At 38.9% G+C, this 17,642-nt stretch overlaps 1 protein-coding gene across 1 annotated transcript in view; it reads right to left on the bottom strand.

The window, feature by feature from the left end:
• Nucleotides 1-796: 796 nt before the first annotated feature.
• The window catches only part of col24a1 (collagen type XXIV alpha 1 chain), a 91,869-nt gene continuing 75,023 nt past the window's right edge, over nt 797-17,642 (bottom strand). The window contains exons 43-60 of the mRNA XM_080506136.1: nt 16,872-16,925; nt 15,837-15,890; nt 14,661-14,714; nt 13,992-14,045; nt 13,457-13,564; nt 10,224-10,331; nt 10,017-10,124; nt 8,538-8,591; nt 8,369-8,431; nt 8,085-8,138; nt 7,758-7,793; nt 6,105-6,140; nt 5,874-5,900; nt 4,093-4,158; nt 3,789-3,957; nt 3,573-3,682; nt 2,599-2,835; nt 797-2,219 (exon numbers count right to left, since the gene is read on the bottom strand). Coding sequence (XP_080362262.1) covers nt 2,073-2,219; nt 2,599-2,835; nt 3,573-3,682; nt 3,789-3,957; nt 4,093-4,158; nt 5,874-5,900; nt 6,105-6,140; nt 7,758-7,793; nt 8,085-8,138; nt 8,369-8,431; nt 8,538-8,591; nt 10,017-10,124; nt 10,224-10,331; nt 13,457-13,564; nt 13,992-14,045; nt 14,661-14,714; nt 15,837-15,890; nt 16,872-16,925 — 1,539 coding nt within the window. The 3' untranslated portion in view covers nt 797-2,072. The remainder of the gene's footprint in view (nt 2,220-2,598; nt 2,836-3,572; nt 3,683-3,788; nt 3,958-4,092; nt 4,159-5,873; nt 5,901-6,104; nt 6,141-7,757; nt 7,794-8,084; nt 8,139-8,368; nt 8,432-8,537; nt 8,592-10,016; nt 10,125-10,223; nt 10,332-13,456; nt 13,565-13,991; nt 14,046-14,660; nt 14,715-15,836; nt 15,891-16,871; nt 16,926-17,642) is intronic.

Raw genomic sequence — 17,642 nt, 5'->3', positions numbered from 1 at the left:
CACGCAGCCAATACATGAAAGGGATGGCTTCAGGACCAGTTTGTATACTTCCTGAATGGCCCAGCCAGAGCCAGACTGGAATTCAATTGAACATATCTCTGGAGAAATCTGGAAATGGCTGTGCACTGATGCTTCCCATCCAACATGATGGAGCTTGAGAGATTCTGCAAAAAGGAATGAGTCAAACTGCCCAAAGATCAATGTGCCAAGCTTGTGGCATCATATTCAACAAGACTGAGGCTGTGATTGCTGCCAAGCATTGAGTAAAGGCTGGGAACACTTACAGTCTGTACATGTAGTTTCCTAATGGTTGTTTTATTTTATTTTTTTAAAGATAATTTACTGTGTGTTTGCGTACGTGTGTGTATGTGTGTATGTAGAGGTAAAGTCAGTGGAAGGAGTGGTTCTGATTCGGATTGAGAACAGTTGCAGTGGAGTGTGGTGTCCAGAGGTTAGAGTTTACGAGGGAAGCAGCTCTGGGAGAAAAATAAAAAATAAAAAGCTGTTTTAAAATCTACTGGTTTTGGTCCTGAGGCACCTGAAGCACCTGCCGGAGTGCAAACTGTAATCAGTCCATGAGTCGGGTAGAAATCTCTCTTTCATTTTGAACTCTTTCAGTTTGACTCGCTGGTGATATCACATGTGGTAGTTTTCAGGTTATTCTTGATTTTGTTTCAAATAACTTTGCATTTGCATTCAATCTGCAGCCACAGTTTGGCTCTTGACCATTTTTATGTGTCATGGTTGTTTTCCTACACAGCAACAAAAAAACGCTACACAAGCCAATTGTGGGTAAAATGTTCCATTTATTTGTTTGCAAAATTATTTATTATTTACAAATTTGCATCCAACTTTATCCTCCACAGACTCTCTGTAATTTAAAATTTTTGATGTTAACATAATTTATGAATACTAGCTGTTTAATGGGTTTTCTGACATTGACCTACTGTTGCTGCCAGTCCACTGAATGAACTGAAAAAATAACAGTAAACTGCTGAACATACAGTCACAGGTGGGAACGCAAAAGCACATCTTTTATACATAAATACTTCTTACGACTGAGTTGTGGAAATAGTTCTCTGAGAGTATAACTTACTGTGGTACAGTAAAGTGAACAAATAAAAGATTATAAATAAACATACACTATTAATGTCAATATATACACAGGTAATGTCACTGATGACTCATCGTTTGTTGCAGCACCAATGATAGATCTCCCCTGAGGAACCTACCACATTGAAGGAAAAGCTACAAAAATATGTCGTGTATCAAAAAAAAATGGTTCATAAATTAGAAATGACCAAATCAACATAAGTACTTAGACAACATAACAAATCTTGATGTAACCGGTACATACAACACAAAGCCAAAAAAAAAATACCAATTTGACATTAGCAAACTATTCTAAAAAGCAAATAAGCATGTAGAGGTAGAGCACCATCTGTCAAGATGTACAGGTCCAACTGGACAGGACCAAAGACAAAAATATCATGAAAACAATGTCAAATATAGCCTCTGATCGGAAGATTTAAAGCAGTCACACATTATCCACATGCTATTGCACTCATATAAACCTTTAGTCAGACAGTGCCCTCTGCAGAGGCCCGGCACGATCCTTGGAGTTGGGCCTCCACTTCGGATGGTCTGGGAGTGTTTGGGTTGACGGGTTGTTAGGGAAGTTGAATAAGGCTGCTGCTTTGTGAGGCCCAACCTGTGATCAGGGAGTGATTTGGGTCCATATGCAGCAAACATAAGCACCATTTGACTGAAAATTACACAAACAAAATGTACTTTACACATTTATTTGATAAATATCTGTATACACTCTTCTCTGACGTTCTCGGTCTGGATGTTCCACAGAGATTGGAGTTCTTTCGTGGACGTCTGCCTACGTTTGGACATAGGGCATTTGGTATTCACACAAAGTCCCGTCAAAGCTCTCCAACAAACACAAACTGTCATGGACACTCACTCCAGCAAGCTGGCAAGCGTCCCTTTGTAGGAACCCATTTTTACACGCCCGAGGATTGAAGTGGCTGATGTGAAGGGGCTATGGGACGGTGACGTCCGTGTCAGAGGAAGCAGACTGGACCGATCTCAAGGCGCCGCTGACTGTTGAGCTGTGGACTGGGGAATTCCTGGATGTCTACGATGGGTAGCTGACGACTGTCCTGAGTATGGAAGATGAAATGTGACTGGTGCCAGCTGCCATCTTGGATCTGAAAATAGAACAGGTGGACAACAAAGAAATGTGATTAAACTTAAGACACAATCTAGGCATTTATGAAAAAAACAACATGTTCACAAACTTCTGTTCAATTTTATCATGATTTTAACAGAACTGTTTAAGATATCAGTTCATATATTGTTGCTGTAATATCGTTTTTACATCGAAAAGCCATGTATAGAGCTGTAGCTCAATTCAGTCATATCATCTAGCTTAATGAAAGTCTGTGAAGTAAGATTCATATCAATGTCATCAATGGAACATGTAAGCCAGCACACATATGTAGGATTGTATCCCTGTTAAGAGTCATGCGACGTCCGTTAAATCCTTTTTCATGTCGACTGTAAAGAAACGTTGAGCTCGTTTGTCACCTTGCATTCATCTTGTAGCACATGTGGTTCAAGTAGCGTGTCTTTCTCAAACATCTGTTTGTTCCAGCCACGAAATCGGAGCCGGCTGTTCTCTCTGTGTGTAGGTTCGGTGTGGCCCAGGCCGTCTGCGGTGCCGTAGGGTGGATCACTCAGGCAGTGGAGCATGACGCTTTGGCTGCCTTCAGAGCTCAGTAAATGGAGAAACTTCATTTGGACTTTCCCGACACCGAACACCATCTGTGGGAGCGAACAGGGACAGTATGTGCTGTGATCACTGTGTCATCCTTACCACAGCAGAAAAAAAAAGACTTGTCAATCAAACTTTTAAAAGAATATGAGAGAGTCTTTGCATTGTTACTTGTTCCACTTTAGTTTTGGGGGGTTTTGTTTTTTTAATGTGTTTTGGTGAGATGTCTGAAATAAAGCCTGTGCTTGGCTTGCACTCAACAGAGTTCCCCTCTTGATTTTACATGATGAAATATGCGAGTGAACACCCATAAATGTAATTTCTGCTTGTTTTAATAAAGAACAGACGTGGGAGTGGCCAGGTTATAGAGGCTGTTTGAGACACATAACAAAGACTAATCGGCTCCCATTATTTTATACATGTACCAAGTTACTCAAAAACCTTCCAAAGTTCCAAGTATATCTTTACTTTATTCAACAATAAGATGAAAACATTTGCATTGGAGGTGAGCATCATCAAATGATGGAGGTCACAGTCACTTGATTAGAGACAGTTTGTTTTTAAGATTAGTTTATCACTACTGTCTAATATATTTGTTTGAGAATATAGTTCAAAAATAGTCGAATTATATAAAAAATAACAAGACATTTTTCTCAATATAAATAATTATGAGAAAATCCTATTGGCTTTTATTTTTTCAGAAGTCCTACAGGAATGGTGATGAGGCCTACCTACAAAATGTGTATCGAGGATACAGTACTTTAAGTTGGCTTCACTTTCTGTTTACCTTGTTAGACGCCACTGGATGTAAACACGTCTGTCCCCCAGCAGTGAAGTTGCAGAAGACTTTGAAGGCATCAGAAGTACAGCCCACGTTTGGATCAATCCAGAACCATCCTGAGAGGAGAAAACAAAGATATTTACATTCTCTACATACAATGAAATCACAAACACACACAAAAAAAAACAACAATCTTTGTATTACATGGGTGATATAACTTACCGTCATTTAGCTTGTGTTGGCAGTCCATCAGGTCCTTACAGACCCGAGCAGGGTTCTCCTGGGTGCCGAGGGGCTTTTTGATGCTTTCAATCACACTGCTCAGATAGTGTAGTGTCTTCAGTATCTCTGTACTCTGGTCAGGCAGGCTCATTTCCATGTTCTGGAAACTCTAGTTAAAAATGGAGACGATAACGCCGTTGCAGCTTCAGAATAATATATGATAGTGAGAAGCTTCATGACTTCATTTTTCCAACAAATGCTCAACTCTATCAGCATTTCCATCGGCCTGCATAAGGTACTTTACCTCTGTCCTGAGGGCAGCGTTGGAGTCAGACACGCTGTACACTGCTCTGTCATCATATATCTGTCTCTGCGGATTCAAAAATCAACATATTTCGTTTGATGAAAACCACGACAGATTCACTGCCTCGCTCATTATTAAACCGAAAGATTTTAATCTTCAGGTTTGTTCAGGACGAACAGAAAACATGGCGGCTTTCGGTTTACAGAGAAAACTTTAATAGAATCAGAATACACTTTAATACCACAGAAAAGCAGTAAAATGAGTCTTGCATCAATAAACCACGACATTCCTGACTTCAGTGTGGGGGAAGAATAACACATTCCAATCAGTATCAACACCACAGTTATCACATAATGTGTGCAAACAACAAAAAAAAGGACATCAGATATTCTCTAGTTGTTTTTCTGGGTTTTGGAAGTGGCTTGAAGAAGAAAAGGTTATTCATAGAGGGAAATTATATCACACTTGAGGTCATGTTTTACCGAATATCAGCATGCCGCAGGTTCAGTTTTAGGTACAAAGCTGTTGGCCAGGTGAAGATAATAACAGTCAAGATAATAATGGGTACAAAATGACCTCAAGTGTAGCAGTACTTTTATACAACAGTCACCCAAGTGGCATTTATTAGCTGACAGAAATAAAAGCAGCTATTTGGAGTTTTTTTTTTTTTCTTTCATCATTGGTTTGGGTTTGGTTTATGGTGCAGCGCCACAAAACCAGAGTGAATCCTGCAACAACACAAAGATACCGGAGGGTCCTTCTCTGTGAAATGTGCACATTCATATATACATTAACACTTCTTGCAAAACCACAAAAAAATAACTGATCTTTAAGTGTCCTTAAAATATAATATGCATTTGCAAAGTTCTGTCCTTGGACCTATACCTTTGTTCTTCAGTTATCTCTGGATCTGCGTCCCATAATCATACAAATAAAACATCCAGCTATTATTTTTTTTCTCTCCTTGTGAAGGCAAAGTTGAGATGAATTGTGCAATTGCAGGCATTTCATGCCCCTGCATCCCATATGAATGCAAATGCTTTGTGTTTTCTGTATTGGAGCAAAAGGTCTTGTTTCCAATGTGTGTAATGCGCATTAAACATGACCGATCGCTTACATTTTCAATGATGTCATCAATAAGCCTTCTCTGCTTTCCACCATTTTTACCTGAAATACCAGGATGTATAGAAATAAACAAGCTCTTGTAACATTTCCCAGGGGAACACAGACTAATATAACATATTTCACAAGATACAAAAAGCAGTGTTTCCACATGCATGGAAACAAAGTCTATTAATATTGTTAAAAAAAAAAGGGTATCTATGATTTGGCGCAAATGCGGGGGAATAATATTGTTTGTTATTCATCAGTAGATATTTTTTTTGTAAAGGATAACATTTCTTGAGGTTATGTGAACACAACACACTTAGTGGTGGGACCTTACCAACTTTCTGACTTCTCAGCATCTGAGTCAAAAGCAATGCAATAGTTCAATAATAAAACCATAAAAGTTTTTGATTGAAGGAAGAAAAAAAGCTGAACAATTATTCACTTTGTCAGAAATTAATCATTTGAAGGTTCCTCAACAGTAAGACAGAAAGGAGGATTTGTCAATCCTTGACTTAATTCAAACGGTATTAAGTCAATGAGATTTTATCTTTGGTTTCACAAGAAGTGAGACGTCACTCATAGTGAAAGTGAGAACAACACATAAAACAAGTCCTACTGTCCAACTTACCTTCAGGGCCTAAAGGTCTAAATTACTGACATGGAGCACTTACTGTTGGACCAGGAGCACCTGGGGGTCCCTGGGATAACAAAAATAAAAGGAAAAGACAAAAAAATAATCACATGGTTAAAAAGTGATTTTGTGGTTTCTGTCATATATTTATTATTTAGTTTATTATAGCCTTTATCAGTGGACCCAATAAAGCTGGATTACAGAGAGATGCTGTAGTACACACAGACGTCTTTGCTCTCTCACAGTCAATTTAAAGATATTAAACACTTACTCTGGGTCCTGGATTTCCTTGTGGTCCTTGAGGCCCCTGAAAAAAAGCAGAAGACAAGTGAAGTGTTAATATAGCTGACCTTCGATAACAATGCACTGACTAGCAGTGGTTTTCTGGCCTGCATAACGCTGTGTAGACCAGGAGTATCGTTATTATGCATGTGGTCACCGACTGCCCCTTGTGGCTGACCAGAGCCCGACACGTGTTCATTGTAGTAGCAGCTGGACTCTATTAAGTCTTCTGGTCGGACTTCAGGTCATTCATGTGGGTATACAGCTTGTGGGAATATGCCTAAATTTGACAACATCAGTGATGAAAGGAAGACTTGAATAAGAGCCACATTGTGTACACAGCCTGTTTATTTGAGCACGATGGTGTAAATTGCATAGATATTTAGGCTGAGCTGACAATCACACCAAACTTCGCTGACCAGGAACGCTGACGAAGTCGTGACAGCGCACAGTTGCACTGTGAATTGCCGTGATAAGATGTTGACAAGGTATTTCCTCAACAATGTTTATACAAGACAGTCTGAGAGCACTGGAGCACACATTTGGGAGAGTGACATGAGGATTTTCCACTACAGTCAATGTGAATCCAAATTCTGCAGAGCACCCTTAAACTGAGACAGCTTGTCAATGAATGAGACTGGTTTATACTCTGCTGAGACATGCAACGGATTCTCATTGTTCCTGCAATAGTCAGACATTGAGGGCTGCTTCGATTGTATAACATGCCTCTATTCAGACTAAAGCAGGGGGAAAAAATATCGACCTAAATATTTAAGAGTTATAGAATTTTTGTAAATAATGACAAAATAAAGCTGCAACATTTTTGCATGATCATAAATAAATGAATTTCTATGTAATGACAGGTAATTATTTACATTCAAGCACTGCATTGTACTAGTGTCCATTTGTTGTAGGAGAAATACACAGCAGAAAATATTGAAATGCACTTATGGAGCAATTTTCTACGGATATGATGTTCATCTCACACAACCATTCTTTGTGTTCACCTCCACAATGTACTACATTGAAACAAGAATAACTTCAAGATCAGAAATGTTAGGCTCAGGATCCAAACAGACATACGCAGACTGACAAGCTGACAAAATAAAAATTCTATATGCAGGTGGAATTGTCTCTCTCTGTGTTTTAGCCACACAACAAATCTGCAATAATACATAAGGATTATGCATTGGGGACCACAACAGCAAGTTTAACCTTTAAAACAAAAGGGAGATTGCGCTTTTAGTATCCATAAGGAGGGAATTATGGGTTTTTAAGGCATTTGTTAAGAGCCCACAGTGGTTGTAATGAAGATGGGGCCAACCGGTGGCTCTCAGCAAAAGGTCTTGCCAATCCAGGGACTCAAACTAACCTTCTAGACACAAGCTCACTTTACTAACGTCAAGGCCACCCAGCTGTTAGTAGTGTACTCTAACACTTGCTGGATGTCGGCTGGGTTATGCTGCCCCCATTTAACCCTAGTCCGGAGAAGTGAGGAAAGAAGATGGATGTTTGAATCTTTTTCAAATTATAATTTGCATGCTGCAACTGCAACAACAATACACAGTATGTGATCATACTGTGTAAAAAATCTCTGTGAAATATGAAAGCTTCATGATAGGTAAGTTGAATCACATCTCACCATTTCACCATTGCTTCCTCTTGAACCCCTAGGTCCCTGTGGAAAATTTAAATAAAAGTTAGACAAAGCAAAGACAACACGTCAACATTATATTGTGCTATGAAAGAAGAGCAAGTGTTATTAAAAGAAAAAGACCAAGCAATATTACAGATCTTTGTACAGCGCGCGCGTGCGCACACACACACACACACACACACACACACACACACACACACACACACACACACACACACACACACACACACACACACACACACACACACACACACACACACACACACACACACACACACACACACACACACACACACACACAAAGGAACCTACAGTTTTTCCTAGTGGCCCTATCATTCCTTCAGGGCCAACGGGTCCAGTGAATCCCTGAAACAAACAGCAGAGAATGATATCACAGATGCCTTTGTCATGTGCAAACAAAGCTCTCACACTAATATTAATATTACAGTGTTTCATTTGGTGCTGTATTAAGTGAATGAAAACTTGACTGTTTTTCTCAAGGTGATATTAAGTTGACATCCAGCTGCGTATGACAAAAAAAAAAGCTTTTGAGCTGGTTGTCGACTACCATTTAGATTCTTTTTAATCAAACCTACCATAGTACCCATTGGGCCTTTAGGGCCAGAGAAGCCTCTAAATCCAATTTCACCATTTGGACCCTGTTTGGAAAAAACAAAACGAAACAAAACAAAATAGGTTTTATCAAATCAATGACACTTTGATGGTGTTTTGTCACATTTAGCGGTTAATATTGAGGCTATCTACCTTTGGGCCTGGAAAGCCTTGTAAACCAACCAATCCAACATTTCCAGATTCTCCCTTGAAAAAAAAAACAGTCACATCAGAGTCAAAGGTCTTTGTCTTGTATAATTTGTAGTATTGACATTAAGTCAGCGATATATGATAAAACCCTGACATTCATCATTGTTCTGTGTCTTTATTGGATTTCCACTCCAACATAGCTCCAGACACAAACGGGACACTTTATACAAAAGAAAAAGGGTCAGACAGACAAGGATTTATGTCTGAACCTAAAGTGGCCCCAACACACACCCATGAACCTCTCTGGACATACATTCAGTGGGTTGGATGTCTGCACACCGGCTGTCATCCAAGGTGGCAGACACTGTGTTTGTACAGTCAGTCATTCACGTCCTTTCACAGCTCCACTTTCAAATAGTGACTTCGACCGAGAAATTCTACTCGCCGAAAAGTGCAAAGAGATCCAACCCAGGGGCCCCGAGTCTCCACTTGTGTTTCGTGAGCATCAATGGAGACGGAGAGAGAGAGAGAGCGCAAGAAATCGAGTGTTGTTTGGTTTTTCTTCTTCATCTATCACAAGTTACATAAGTAAAGTGGAGAACCTCTTTATCAGGTCTCTGGAGAGTGAGGATCTTACATAACTTGGCCTTACCAGGAGGAATGTTTCCATTCCCGGTCTCGCCCAGATAATTTGTTACCCCGATCACGGTGGAAAAGTGTCAGACACACACATTTTACCCCACTGCAGATTGGCTACGCATTGCCCTTAAGCTATATTTAGAGAGGAGTATTAAAGAATGTATATAAGTTTGCAAAGCCCTATTAAAAAAAAAAAAAAAAAACTTCCCTAAGGACTATGTCAATTTACGAAGAGAAATTTAATAACCTCCACTATTATGACTTGATTATTTTGTCTTGTGAAAGACAACATAAAAAATGTGCATCACACAAAAGACAACATTCAAGGAGAGGAAATTACAGAAAAACAGAAGTGAGGGGTAAAAATAAAGCATTTGTAAATCATGCATCTACTCAATGTAATATAATATAATGAGGTGAACAAAGTAGATTATAAACATGTTTATGCAACATTTACTAGCCACACATGCACGTTCAAGAACTTTAAAGTGACTAACCAAGCTATTCCATCATGCCACACAGATTTATTCCATATATATTACTATTGTATTCATTGTGCTTTATTTCTTTCATTCATCCCAATGAATTTAAACACTCATTTTTATGTTCCCTGTAGACTTACATTGTATGGAATTGCGTTGTGTTGTGTTGTGTTGTGTTATGGCTCAGGAATGCTAATGATATTGTATGCATTTCAATTTGAAGTTTAGCTACAAATCTTCAAGTTATATTCTCGGACTTGTAAAAGCCTATGGTATAACAATGACTCATACTAAAAATGGAGTTCTGTCTTTACAAAGATTTCTGGCTTATATACAATAAAAATGGTCTGTATATACTCACTGCTTTTCCTTTGGGCCCTGGGTCACCTTTCTTGCCCTGGTCACCTGTTGTCCCCTCAAGGCCTTTGAATCCAGCAGCTCCCCTGTCCCCTGGTAGACCAAGTTCACCCTGAACAAACCAGGACGTGGAAATTAAAATAAAGGATTTCATGCCAGAGAAACAACAATTTCGAATCAATTATATCTCCTCCACTATCATTACGGTCACCTTCAAACCAGGTGGTCCTCTTTCTCCAGATAATCCAGGAAGTCCAGGCTCTCCCCTGGGACCCGGACGACCAGCAGGTCCCTCCTGTCCTACCGATCCTTGATGACCCTGCATGAGGAAAACGTATTTGATTTTTGCCATTGCAAAACATTTTGACCTCATGGCTTAAAATACTGTTTAGCCGTGCCCATAGACTTAAAGTGTAGTCTATGGGCACGTATGCTTCGTCTCACTCCAAGTAATCATATTTAGTTGCAGACTATATTTGATAAAGTTGACCAACAATTAAGTTATGCTTTTAAGATTTTAAGTCTTTATATATAGCCTGAAACTGACTTAACTCTTGTAAAGTTTTGCAATATAACATATTTTACAATTTTAACAGTAGTTGCCTGCTTCATCAGCAGCGTGATGAAGCAAAAGAAAGTGAGTGGTAATAGGAAAACAGGCTGAATGCACTGCCGCTTGAAACGTGGCTTCTGTTCCCCAACCACTACAAGGAGAGCAGATGAGTCAAGGACCAGGCTATAATTAAGCTATCAAAGGTTTATCTGCGATCTGCAGACGCTGAGAAACTGTTGCATAAGAAAATGCAACTGTCTGCCAGCTTAACGCGATCACTCAGATATTCAATTAATACTGGCCCATTCATCCCTCACATATGGTCTCTCTCACACATAGGGATATGCAAAAGCACCACACACGCAAGAGCACAGAGCTGGTTCGAAGCCCCAAAACAGACCAGGGATCATTTATATATTTATAGTCTGCAGTGCTGTTGAGCTTTCAACACAATCCCAAAAATTCCTGCCGAGTCCCTGCAGGCATGTATGTACATATTCCTACACGGGTTCACTGTTGAACAGATGTGGTTGCATAAAATCAATGACTGGTATAAGAGGTGTGCTAAAATAAAAAATAAAAAAGACAGGCATTATATTCACATCTGGTTTAGAAGCTACACATACAAACAATATGATCTCAGACCAGATTTAAAATTGTTGATGCTGATTAAGGTGAAGTACTGAGTCTTTCTTTGAGCCCTCCGATGTGACACCGCTTTTGAACCCCTTGGGTAGCATTAGCGAGAGTTTTTATTTTAACAAGATCTATAGTCTATCTATCTATCCATCTTCTATACGTCTGAAACCAGCATTGGGCTAGTGCTTATCCTGCTGACTAAAGGGACATAGAGACAAACAATCACACACACTCTCAATCATATCTAAAGGACAATTATAGACACCAATCAGTCTCAAATGTATGCTTTTGGAGTGCAGATGGAAACTATAGTACTGGTAGAATATCCTCACATACACAAGAACATGCAAACCTCACACAGACAAAGATTCCCTAACATGGAATCAATCTGAGGACATAAAATGTAGTGGCAATAACTTGTCTATCACAGAGTTAATGGAAGCTCACTCGTTAAAGTTTACTTATTAGGGCAGTCCTCAAATTATAACAGGTTAGTAGTCCCATGAAGTGGTTAACTAAGCAAACGTTATCGTGCATTTTAGGTTTCGTATGTACAATCTTCTTCTGCTTTCGATAAAACAACTTCTGTAAAAATTAATTGATTTGAGTTTGTCAGCTCTCCTCCCATTGCTACTGACCTGACTTAATGCTATGTACTGTTGTCTTATAACCCTACTTGTCGTCTCTGCATGTGGAATCGATTTTTAAGAATTGGGTTGTCCTTTTCTGTTTGTGGAAAATAGAACACATTTATTTTAAAAGTTAGTTTGTTTGTTTGTTGTGCAGTATCACACACTTAATCAACGTTGCTCAAAATAGATTCCCAGAATGAAAACAAAAATTGTGTCCAGGTTGTCCCGAGTGGTGTCACATGTCTTCCGCTCCCTTAATGACTGACTCAAAAACAAAAACAAAAACAAAACCCTGCCGGATGCTGAACTTGAAAAAACAGTCTGGTTTCCGAGATCCTGGCCAAAAGAGAACAAATGCAACAATCATTTCATGTTGCTATTATTCTGTTCACGAAAGAAAAACTATGAATTCATTATTAATATGGGACTATTGGATATAATGAAGATGAAGATTAGAAAATTCTGCAGGAAAGTGAAGCATGTCATCCTCTTCCTCTTTCTTCTTCTCTTTCTCTTTCAGCAGTACTTTTTCAGATTAGTTTCCCAAAAAGAATAGTCCTCTGAAACTAGTGCTCCACACAAAAAGAATCCGAGTAAAATAAATCAATGAAAGAAAAAATATTTGTGGCTGTAAAGTTATGTAACTCAGTCAGGAATAATATCAATTAATTTGCTCAGTTGATAAATGTGAAATGCAAAAACTAGAATAACCAGACTTTCAGACAAAACGAAGTAAATTAAAGCCAGACAGCAGAACTTGGCTCTCGACCTCTTGGCAGAAAATAACAATGATGCTTGTGCAAATCTTAAAACACTCTGGCCACACATTTATTGTATAAGAATAATCCCACTGTGGTGCAATCAGAGGAAGCCAATCAAATCAAATAAGGCATATAATGATGGGGTCACGTAATCAGCCTTGGTCTTAAAACAACATGGAAGCAGGAGAAGTGAAGTTGGAGCCACTCAGGAAGAGTAAAAAATTAAAAAAGACAGCGCTGTGGGGACAATGTGGTAAAGCTTAGAATAATTACTGGAGGTACAGAGTGTTTTATGAGGTGTACTCTGTGGTCTGAGGAAACAAAGACAAAAAAAGTGATAGTCTTTGGTTGATTACATTCGACGTGCCGCCAGTTCACATGTGCAGTGCTCTTTTCCCATCTTGGCTTTTCTAGGTCTTTCTAATACAACAGATCTGCTACAGTTATTCAATCATGCAGACAGTCAAGGAAATGCCCTTTTGACAGTTATGTTATGTAAGTAAATCATCTCACTCGGTCTTAAAACTAATTTTTACCGCTTGGCTTTTATTAACTAAAGTTTTTTGTTGTTCTTTTTCTGATCTCTGTATTTTATTATTATAAATTTTATTTTGGCTTATAATGTAAAAGCACTTTGTAACCATGTTTAGAAAAGTGCTATATAGTTAAAGTTATTATAATTATCATTATTATTATTTGTCTCTCTGTACCTTAGCGATAAGTCACCCACTTTATCAGTTTTACTAGAAAAGCATTACCAAAAGTACCAACTGGTAAATATGACGGCATACAGCGTGAAATGACATAACCAGAGTATTCTGCAGGATTACAATGTTATTTAAGTAATTTCACTCATTACCTGTCGTCCTTGTTTTCCTGGTAGTCCTTGTAAGCCAGTCAGACCTGCGGGACCATCAGGCCCTGGGTACCCTTTTATCCCCACAGGTCCAGGTAAACCAAAGGGCCCCTAAAAAAAAAATGAAAATGTTTTTTTCAGTTTTGTTTGACAACATTTACAGCAACATTTTCTCATTTTACCATTACATACTGTTTTTAAGGCTGTTCTGCTTTTCTAAACCCGTAATCATTCATCCAAGTGGTTCCCCAACGTTGGTTTTCCCACATGATACAAAGCCAGAAGTCCCAAATATAGAAGCTATAATCCGTTTCACCATTGTGTTCTAGATTTTATATAGTGTTTGAATATTGTTTACTTTTAAAGAACCTAATTTCATTTTAATAACCTTGGAGAGGGTAAAAATTAGGACTCACCTGTAAGTCTCATATTAAGCTGCACCATAGCATATATAGTTAGTGAAAAATGGCCCCTGATTCCATAAAGGTGCCTGTTTTCCATCAAAACTGTCATTTAACTGAACTGATGTGATACTTACTTCAAGGCCAGGAGCTCCACTAAGACCCCTTGCCCCTTTCTTTCCAGCTGGTCCCTGAAAAGCCGGAGAAACAATGATTACAATATATAGTATGGGCATTCAAAACACACAAAAGGGCACCTGAAGTGTTTCAATGAAACAATGAAACACCTCAGTATTTCTTATTTTTCTTTAAAAAAAGCCTGCCGATTCCCTCCGGAGACTATGAATGAGGTTATGTAACCATTGAGGTGTAAGAGCTCAAAAGAGTGCCAAAGCTAAAAAGCAAACAGGTTGGAAAGGAATTCACATTTACAGAAATGTATCTGAGATAAAAGAACCAAAAAATATATCCTTGATAATCATCAACTCCTGCTCTGGCCGATTCTTTTTCTGAAGACTTAAACCTATTTTTACCACATGGCTCATATGTGAGTAAAGCTGACGCATATTTGTTCTCCCGAACTGAAATTTAACCACAACTGAGCTAAAATCATCAAGCAAGACAAAGAAAACTGCTGTACCCATTTTTTGTGGCGAATGCTGACTCGGCTAAATATTTGTTGTTGGTGTTACTGGTTGCAGTCAGGCTATTTTTAAGGCCCTCTGTGCAACTTATTTTTTTTAACCATATTTGACAAAGATGAATAGAAATGCTCTCTGTAAAATGTGTGTTTTTCAACAACTTACTGGAGCTCCGTTTTCTCCATTTGGTCCTGGTTCGCCAGGGTGGCCTGTTGTTCCCTGCACAATACAAGAAAAAAGTGTTATGAAAAGCTATATTCACCCTATGATACAGATGGTGTCATGGAAAGAAGAGATTTACCACTTATCTATAGTGCTTATTAGAGTGACTTTGTACATTTTGGACATCCCATGAAGTTTCCCTTTGCATGAATCTCAGAACAAAATGTCTATCTGGCACACAGATATCGTATAATCTAATAGACAGTGACCTATGCAGAGTACATTCAGGCTCTGGAGGGGAAAAAAACATTGGATTGAGCTCCTCTTATGTCACGTCAGTCTGAAAACATTTACATATTTGACTTATAGAGCTTCACCGCGGATAAAGAGTCTCAGATAGGCAGTCGTTGGTACATTTTGTTATTCCAAACGATTTCAATCCCCGTCAGTGTTTACTGCTTCGGTGTTTCCAGGGTGTGATTTGCAAAAAGGGATGAAATCTATCTTTCTATCATAGTGACGAGAGCCATTATATCAGTAGACCAAAAAAAAAAAAAACCTCAATTAAATGTCTTTAAGATCGGAGCACTGTGAGTGAAACTAACATGATCAACACATATATTTGGTCAAATGCCTGATATTTGGAAATGGAGGACATCATTTCCAGGAGGATTGGACAGAGGTCACCAGTCCACCTCACAAGAGAATCTCACACATTCACAGCTTTAGGCAACATAGAAAAGCCACTCAGCCTAAAGAGCATACTTTCAATCTGCAAGAAGAAACTGAAGTACATTTCCTACATTTATTATGAGCTTTGTGTTATCATGAAATTATGTATGGAAAGGTAACAGCCCAAACTGTGCGTCGGTATGAATGTGAATGTGAGTGGTGGTCTGTCTCTCTTGAGTTTGCTCTGTGATGGACCAGCATGTAAACTGCCTTCAACTTTATTTAACTGGAATTGGCTCGAGAAGTAGGTGGAATAGATTTTACTGCTCTTTTCACTGATTCTCCCCAAAACATAGTCACAATCTGCGTTTTATCACAAGTCACACCGTTGATATTTCAGGGTAAGAAAAATGCCATATAAATGCATGTGCCAATGATATGTAAACTGAAGTCCAGCAGGTTTTTCCAGCATTTCATTAAATCTCTGACAAACATTCATTGACTTACTGGGGGACCTTGAGGTCCAACAGCCCCACGAGATCCAGTGGTGCCAATATGGCCCTGAAACAAATGCATAATTGTGAATTACTAATGATGGATTTAGCTCAAACTCAAAACCATGATCAGTCTCCATATCTTCATAACACATTCAATACATGTCATCTGCCTGTTTATTGACTGTTTACTTTTAAGAAACACTCAGCAACAGGTTATGGGTTTGCACCATTACCACATACTGTGGAATACTGAATTACAGATTCCTTGGCAACAAAACAATATCTCTTAGTTTCTAAGCCATAACTTTTATGTATACCTTTAGGATAGGCCACAGGAGGCTTTTACGAAAGAGGATTTATTAATTCTCCAAACACATAAATTGCAAAAAAGTCCAAAAGTGACCTATTAGGGCCATTCAAGTAAGTGATGTAAAGACATATTACATTTTACGATTTTAATGCTGGACTGTAGCTGGAAGAATAAAGTCAAACATTGTTTTTATTGATTTTTTCCCCCAAGATTTCATTTTAAATAATAATATAGTTGTCATGCAACACTTTTGGCCTTAGATTGAAGTACTTATTTGTTAATTGTGTCATAAATACAAGAGCTCAAGTGCTTCAAAAATAACCTTTTTTTTTTTTTAATCAAGAAAAGTCTGGAGAGGGTCTCCCCAGTTAAAAGCCTGCATATAAAACTTTGCATTCTCGACATTTTCTAGCTATACAATCCACATTTATAGAAGCATTCAGATATCAACATTAGAGTTGCACTGGCAAAATCAAATAAACACTGATGTAAATTGGCCTGCGCTGTGCATTTGTTTGTAAACATTCTGTGAGAAGAGAATCCAAACGCCGGAAGAATAAAGTGACAAAAACACCAGACTTATCGGCAGGATTTTACTAATCCAACCTGTGTGGTCTGCACAAAGCAGTGTTTCAGTAGGGCATCAACAGACGTATGAGCGGCAATCAAGGAAGTGAGCACTCCGAGTGGTGAGGGTACAACATGTGTGCTGTAGAGTTTAATGGATTTGTCTACCTGATAGCCTTCATCCCCTGGCTCTCCACGCTCTCCTCGTTCTCCTGGAGGCCCCTGTGCAGACACAAATGTACCCACATGAGCACACGTATACTGCATGCCTTCTTTTTAAAACCACCCCAGCTGCCAAGCTTCAATTGAGCTCGGTTGCTACTTAAAGACAGTCATTCCCGAGGCCAACACTCCTGAAACGTATTCTATAGATGTAACCCGCGAGCCTTCGCTTTCAGCCGATCAAACAGAGGCCGCCATTGTTTTGCTCAAACTATGTACTGTCGTTCTGTGCCAAGTGGATAATCCAATACTTTTCATGGCAGGTTTGCTATCTATACCTCTGCAGACAGCCGGTGACCCTGACTGCTCATGCAGTCAAGGCTAAGCGGTCACGTCCAGTGCTGGAAAATGTGTCTGAAAGAGCAAAATAATCGGGGTACTGTATAGCTGTGAGCTTTCCCAAGCTGTTAAGACGCTTTGATAAGTCCTGATCCTCTTTTGATATTAGTCTAAGAATTACGTTGTTTTCTTGGGCACTGTGTGGACCACGCAGAATGCTCGAGGTCACTCAAGGTGAATAATGTCCCCCAGAGACACAGTTGTCAAAGACAACAGCGTTTTGTATAGATTCACTACAGTCAAATAATTTTAATCGTGACTTTTGTTTACAAGATTCTCAGTTGCCTTGTGTTGTACCTTTGAATGGCAGCGTACCTCCTAAGTATTACAACTAGAGTATAAATACAAATTAAGCAAACATTTAGCTTCACCTTTAAA

Source organism: Blennius ocellaris (assembly GCF_963422515.1).
Source record: "Blennius ocellaris genome assembly, chromosome: 12".
NCBI lineage: Eukaryota > Metazoa > Chordata > Actinopteri > Blenniiformes > Blenniidae > Blennius > Blennius ocellaris.
The sequence above is the reverse complement of the archived record's forward strand: the minus strand, read 5'-3'. Positions and strand labels throughout refer to the sequence as shown.